General features: G+C 66.0%; 1 protein-coding gene across 1 annotated transcript in view; it reads right to left on the bottom strand.

Annotated features, from left to right (window-relative positions):
* Positions 1-6,610, bottom strand: part of LAMA5 (laminin, alpha 5) — a 43,850-nt gene that overhangs the window by 7,355 nt on the left and 29,885 nt on the right. The window contains 19 exon segments of the mRNA XM_014532774.1: positions 2-96; positions 307-461; positions 602-718; positions 911-1,107; positions 1,231-1,395; positions 1,967-2,078; positions 2,271-2,381; positions 2,448-2,599; positions 2,943-3,092; positions 3,197-3,377; positions 3,553-3,653; positions 4,082-4,296; positions 4,393-4,473; positions 4,570-4,697; positions 4,823-4,936; positions 5,245-5,475; positions 6,168-6,251; positions 6,283-6,384; positions 6,531-6,610. The exon segment at positions 6,531-6,610 is cut by the window's right edge and continues 20 nt beyond it. Coding sequence (XP_014388260.1) covers positions 2-96; positions 307-461; positions 602-718; positions 911-1,107; positions 1,231-1,395; positions 1,967-2,078; positions 2,271-2,381; positions 2,448-2,599; positions 2,943-3,092; positions 3,197-3,377; positions 3,553-3,653; positions 4,082-4,296; positions 4,393-4,473; positions 4,570-4,697; positions 4,823-4,936; positions 5,245-5,475; positions 6,168-6,251; positions 6,283-6,384; positions 6,531-6,610 — 2,571 coding nt within the window.

Genomic DNA, 6,610 nt, shown 5'->3' with positions numbered 1-6,610 from the left:
TCGGCGGCCTGCACGGCCCGCAGGATGCTGCTGTAGGCGTTGGCGGCCTCGATGGCCCGCTGGATGAACCGGTCCTGGTTGACTCCACGGATGATGCTGTGGAGGGAGGGGCCCAGATATCCTCAGGCCAGCACATGGGCCCCCACCATCCGTTGCTAGGCCAGCCTGCCTGTGGGGCCGGCCTCCTGTGAGGACAGTGACTTCTCCCTCTAGGACCCGCCGGACCAACTGTGCCCCCTGGAGGCCTTGACTCCCCTGGCAGGGACCTGACTGTGTCCTTAGGGCACCCCTCGTTGGGCCCCGCACCTGGAGAGGTTGTGTGCCAGCTGGTCCAGCTGCCGCGCGTGGGCCTCAGCAGCCTCCACCAGGTCCACCTTGCCACTGGCAGGGGAGAAGGCACGTATCTTCTCCAGCAACGGTGTCCAGGCCCCGTCGAGGCTGGCAGCCAGGTGCTCATACTCCTGGGGGCAGAGGGGCTTGGTGAGACCCTTGTCCCCACCAAGCCCCTCTCGCTATCCTCATCTGGGACCCCAGGGGTCACTCTGCATGCACACTCGCCCAACCTCGCCTGGGGTACAGCCCTGGGAGGGGCAGTGCTCACCTCCTTGGCCCGGTCCATGCCGTGCAGAAGCTCAGAGACCCGGGCCAGGGTATCGCTGGCAGCCTGCAGAGTGTCCCTCAGAGTGGCATTGTCACGGAACAGCTCCTGCTTCCAGTGCTGGAGGGATGAGGAGTGAACAGGAGGGGACAGAAACACAGAGGCAGGATGGGGTGAGGGGGTGGGTAATTGGGTGAGGGCTGAAGGGGTGAAGGAGGGTGATGGGAGAGGTGGGGCTTCAGGGCAGGGAGGGTGAAAGGGTGAGAGGAAGTGAGGGGGGTAAAGGGGAGGAGAGGGAGGGAGGTCCCGCACCAGGGCCTCCTCCAGGCGCTCCTGGTTGCGGCTGTTGAGTTCCTCGGCCTCCCGCGTGGTGCCCACTGCCCGGTTCAGGGCTTCTCGCAAGTCCATGAGGCCAGCCTCATGCTGGGCCAGCTGGTCACGCGTGCGGGCAGCCAGCGCCTGGTTCCCCTCCCAGCGGCTGGTCAGCTGCTCCTGCACGCGGGCCAGCACTGGCAGAGACCCAATACGGGGATGGTCACTTGGGCAGTGACCACTCCATGCTGACCTCAGCCCGGGACTTCTGGCTGAGTCCTCGCCCCTCCCCACCTCTGCCCTGTGGGCCGACCACTTACGTCTCTGGGCCTCATCCAGCTCGGCCTCAGCCACTGCCCGTGGGGCCCCCAGGTCACGGGCCCGCATTTCCCCCAGCAGTCGGTCCACCTTGGCCAGTGTCTGACGCAGCTGCTCCCCGGATGGGGCCGAGGCATTGCCCGGCGACAGGTGGTCTGTCATGAGCTCTGAGGGTTTGAGAAGACGCCATCAAGCCCAGGGCCGACCTCGGCCCACTGGCTTCCAGGCCGAGGCCCTGCCCCAGCATCATCAGCACATCCCAGGAATCTCCCTGCCAGCCTGGCCCTCTGGCCCACACCCCTCACTCCACAGCCCCACAGCCCCATCCCTCTGCTCAGCCACTCCCTTGGCCAATCCCTCCTCCGGTCCAGCGCTCAGCTGACTGCACTTCTCCCGGACTCTTGGGCTGGACCAGGTCCCCTCTGATCTCTTCTTGGTGTTGCATTTCCGTTCGTAGTGACGGTGCTCACCATCGAGTTTTCCCAGACAGGTAGGGTGCCTGTGAGGGATGCTCAGGCCCATTCTGCAGTGTCCACCCGCCCTCGCGCTCTGGCCACACCTGCCACTGCTCCCACCTCCCGACCGCCCTGCTGTTCCCTGGGTGAGCACCATCTCCCCGTTGAAGCATCTGGACCCTGCCGGCTCCTCAAGGTCGAGCCGCCTAGAGGCAGCCCCTGCTCTGAGCCTTGAGCATCATTCTGCTCACCCGCTGCCCCGCCTGCCTGGGCCAGCCCCTACCTCTCAGGGTTCGGTCCAGGGCCAGGATGGCCTTCAGCAGCGCCTGTGCCCGGCCCAGTGTGGCCTCCGTGCTGTCCAGCAGCTGTCCAGCCTGGACTCGGGCCCCTGTGGCCTGTGGACACAGTACCCCATCAGCCCACAGCCTCTGCTGGCTGGAGGGTGTGGGGAAAGGCCAGGGGCCTGGGGAGTGGCCTTGGGCCCGAGCTGAGGGTCGGGAGTGACAATGGATGGTTTGGGGCTCAGGGAGAGGGGCCTATGAGAGGAGTCTACTGAGGGGAAGGGGCCTAGGGGCCTTGGGTCCTGCCTGGCTGTCCATCCGCTGGGTGTCCTGCCCAAGGCTCTTGCTCTGTCTCTCCAGTGCCTCCAGCTGCTGTGCGGTCTCATGGCGGGGGCCTGCGGGGCTCCGGAGCTGGCTCTGGGGGGAAGGGACAGTGAGGGCCTGCCGCCTGGGATGCGGAGGCCAGGGGCCACAGCTCAGTACCTGCAGGTCCGCGATGGAGGCATTCAGCCTGTGCAGCCGGGCCCAGGCCAGGGAGCTGGTGTTGACACCTCGCAGCTGCTCCCGGATGGCGGGGAGGAGGGTGCCGGCCCGCTCCAGGTCGTCCAGGAGCAGGACCACGCAGTGGTCACACACTGCGGGCAGGCGGGCAGGTCAGTGCAGGGCGTGGGGTGGCCATGGGCAGGGAGGTCTCAGGGTCCACGTGGTGGGGATGGGTCAGCCAGGGGTCATGGAGTTGGCATGAGGGCACTGAGCTGGGCTACGGGGACAATGCTGGTGAGGGCCAGAGGTCTCATTGGGAGGGGGTCCGAGGGTCAATGGGAGGACAGGTGTGGGGTCCCTCGGAAAATTGAGAGGGAAATTTGAGGCCACAGGACTCCTCTGCAAGTTCAAGTTCGTGCTGGGGTCACCAGGGCAGTGCCAAGCTGGGGTGAGACGGGTGTGGTCAGATGGGTGGAGGTGAGTGTGGGGACTCACCTTCGCAGTGCACGCCACCGCTCCCAGGACCGCCAGGCACCAGTACCTGGTGCTGGTGGCTACAGGTGTCACAGCGCTCCCCGCTGAGCCCAGGGGGACACGTGCAGCGGCCCGTGTGCATGTCACAGTGGCCCTCCTGGCACTGGCAGCCTGGGCGGGGGAAGGGTAGGATAGGGTGTGTGGCTGGCAGAGGGACCTGGGTACCCGCCACCCTGAGGTGCCCCACCCCATGGTGCCCTGCCTGTGGCACTCACGCCTGCAGCCCTGCTCGGGGAGCCCCCAGTGGCCGGGGGCACACTCTCGGCACTGGAGCCCCCCAGCCCCTGGCCAGCAGTGACACTGTCCACTCTGGGGGTGGCACTCGGAGCCCTTGGAGGCTGGTCCACAGGCGCACGGGCGGCAACCCCCGCAGCCCTCGAAGCCGAAGTGTCCTTCCTGCAGGCACGGGTGTGGTCACAGCTCTGCCCAGCCCTCAAGACCCGGCTTCCTCCACTCCTTCAACCCCAGGCCCACCTTCAGCACTGAGGCCCCACCCCTGCAGCCCCAGGCCCCTCCAGCCCCGAGACCCCACCCTTGTACAACAAGGCTTGCCCCTCCCAGGCAGCCCTACCTGACAGCGGTCGCAGCGAGGTCCTGTCACACCTGCCTTGCACAGGCAGTACCCGCTATGGGGGTCACAGGCCTCTGTCCCACACGGGGAGCAGTCGCACCCTGCAGAAGATGGGCTGTGACAGCAGCCCTCCCCTCGCCAAGCTTCTTCCTGCCCTCACCAAGCTTCGTGAGCTCCTGCTCCCTCCATCTCCTCCTGCCCCCACGGGAACCCCGGGACCTCACTTTGTACCCACCTCCTCCACCCCTGCTCCAGGCCACTCCAGACGGCCAGGCCCTCCACTCCCATCACACAGCTGCTGTTTACGTCCCACTCTGCCCTCCTCCCCTGCAGCCCAGGCGCAGCCAGGCCTGGCAGGAGCCTCACAGATGCCTCAGCAGAGGCCAGGCCCCAAGCTGCCCTGGGTCTCATGGGGGAGGACTGGCTGGGTCCACCCTCTTCCTGCTGGGCCCAGCACGGGACACAGCCTGCTCCCAGGGGACACCCAGCATCCCCCCACACACTGGACCACTTCTCCCCTGGGGCCTACGGGTGCAGTTGCCAGGCAGCAGGGCATTGCCATAGAAGCCCGGGGCGCAGGTCTCGCAGTGGGGCCCGGTGGTGTGGCGCAGGCAGCTGTGGCAAGCGCCCGTCAGGGGGTCGCAGTCCTTGAAGATCATGTTGGGGTCCCCGTTGCCGCTGCAGTTGCAGGGCTGGCATGAGCTGCCCAGCACCAGCGGGTTCCCGAAGAAGCCAGGGGCGCACCTGAGACGAGGCGGGGTCAGCAGCCGGTGTGGCTGTGCTTGAGTCCCGTCCCCACCCCCAGCCCAGCTTGACCCCAGCCGCTCCTGCCAGGCTCACCGCTCACAGGAGGCTCCTGCGTAGCCGGGTTTGCAGAGACACTGGGGGCGGCCGCCTGGAAAGACGCAGCCCACCGCAAAGCTACAAAAATGGAGGGTTGTCACGCACCTGCGCATCCAGGCGGGGCCACCGCGCTGCCCGACCTCCCGGAGGCCAGTGCCGACTCAGCCAGCTTACTTGTTGGAAGGCACCGACACCGGGCAGGGGCAGCTGACGCAGGGGGCTGCAGGGTCCTCTGTCCCGACGCGCACGAAGCCAGCCTGGCAGCGCTCACAGTGGTCGCCCTCGGTGTTGTGCTGGCAGTCCTGGGTGGAGGGACAGGTCAGCGCTGACGGTGGAGGCCCCAGTCCCACCCCAACCCGGCTGGGGGCCCTGCCCAGGGCGCTGACCCACAGGTCCCCAGTGGCTCCCTCCACCGAGTCCCACTCACCATGCAGGTGCCCAAGCCTGGGATGCAGAGGTCTGAGTGGCCATGGCACTGACAGGGGATGCAGCGACCCAGAAAGAGACCTTTGATGTCCCGGTAGTAGCCAGGGGCACATTCCTGGGGGGGGGGGGCATCGGTGGTCAGGAAAGGAGGCTCACAGGTCAGATTCAGACCAGCGGTGGACGGGGCAGTGGATGGTCAAGGGCTGGCAGGGACACGGGGTGACAGTAGATTAGCAGACAGATGAGCAAGCGGCTGGCTCAGCCTGCGGTGGGAAGGTCGGGGTGCTTGGAGGGTGACACCCAGCGGGTGGAGAGAAGGGTTGGTGACACCCATGGGGATGGAAGGCAAGAGTGGACGCTGGGGGGGGGGGCAGATGTGCGTGGGTGGGGCAGCCTGACGGTGCCTGCCCCTCCCCACCTCACCTGGCACGAGTCCCCGAGGTAATTGGCAGGGCACATGCACAGCTCCACATTGCTGGCCAGCGGTCCCCCGCCCATCTTGCTGGCCACCTCCAGGGCCACCCTGCCCAGGGAGACGGCTCTGGAGAACTTGGAGAAGAGGGCGCGGATCTGCAGCTGCTGCAGGCCGGCCAGCACCATCATGAGCTCCTCGCGGGACACGGCGCTGTGGGTCTCCGTGTGCCGGAAGTTACCCTGCCGGGCCACCACAGGTCCTCAGTGGGGCAGACCAGGAGCCCAGAACAGACCCTCCCATGGGGACGGGGCTCTCGGGTCATGTGAGCAGGAGGGGGTTACACTCGAAGCTGGAACCACCCACCCTGGGGGGAAGCAGCGCCGGGTCCCTACCTCGCCATGCACAAAAGCCAGCTTGGGCATGTGAGATTTTAAACACACAAAGACAGTTTAAGCTTTTAGAGAAAACGTATGTGCGTGCTTCCTGATCTCAGAGAGACAAATACTTCCTTAAGAGAGACACAACAATACTAACTGCCAATGAGAAATCCATGAATCTGAGCACATAAAATGTCAGAACCGTTCTTCAGAAGACATCTTAGCAAAGACAGGTGAGCCGGCAGCTGGGTGGCAACAGCCATGTCTCCAAAGACAGGAATGACTCAGAACTCCTCTCGGAGGATAAAGACAACAGGCCGAGAGAGAAATGGGCGAAGACACACACAGGGCCCAGCTGGGAGCAGGGATGAGGGGCCAGCATGGGCTGGGAGCGCTGCCCACGGGCAACCACAACAGCGAGTGTGGGACCAGCCCTGTCCTGCTCCTGGACCACTTTCCAACATGAGTGGGCACAGCAGTCCTGGCCCCTTTTGGCCTTTTCTGGGCCACGCTGGGCTCCAAAGGGACGTGGGCCTCCAGCCAGCGCCACTCACTTCCACCAGCTGCAGCTGCCCCTGGTGCACGTGCCCGGGCTCCGAGTATCCCGGCTCCAGGAACATGATGCTCATCTGGTTGCCCTGGGGAGGTGGGCAAGTGCGTGGTCACCACCTGCAGCAGCACGTCTGGCCTGCTCTCTGTGGGGAGGAACACGTCTCCCCGCTGGCTCTCCGCGTGCAGCTCATAGCGGAGGGTCCCCCCGTAGGACGACACCTGGAGAGGGGACAGAGGAATGTGACCTGGCCAGACCCTCGCCACAGGCCAGCGTCTTGAGCAACACTGGGCCGGGCCTGTGGGTTCATGGAGCCCCCACGCCTCCCAGGACACGGCACCCTCCTGAGCCCGATGTGCCCGCTCACCCGGTCCCCCAGGTAGGAGGGCGGTGCGTGCCAGTACAGCTCGGGGACGGTCTCAGGGACGTGCTGCAGGTCCGCGTGGA

This window comes from Myotis brandtii, unplaced genomic scaffold (genome assembly GCF_000412655.1).
Source record: "Myotis brandtii unplaced genomic scaffold, ASM41265v1 scaffold915, whole genome shotgun sequence".
NCBI lineage: Eukaryota > Metazoa > Chordata > Mammalia > Chiroptera > Vespertilionidae > Myotis > Myotis brandtii.
This window is presented reverse-complemented; position numbering and strand designations above follow the sequence as displayed.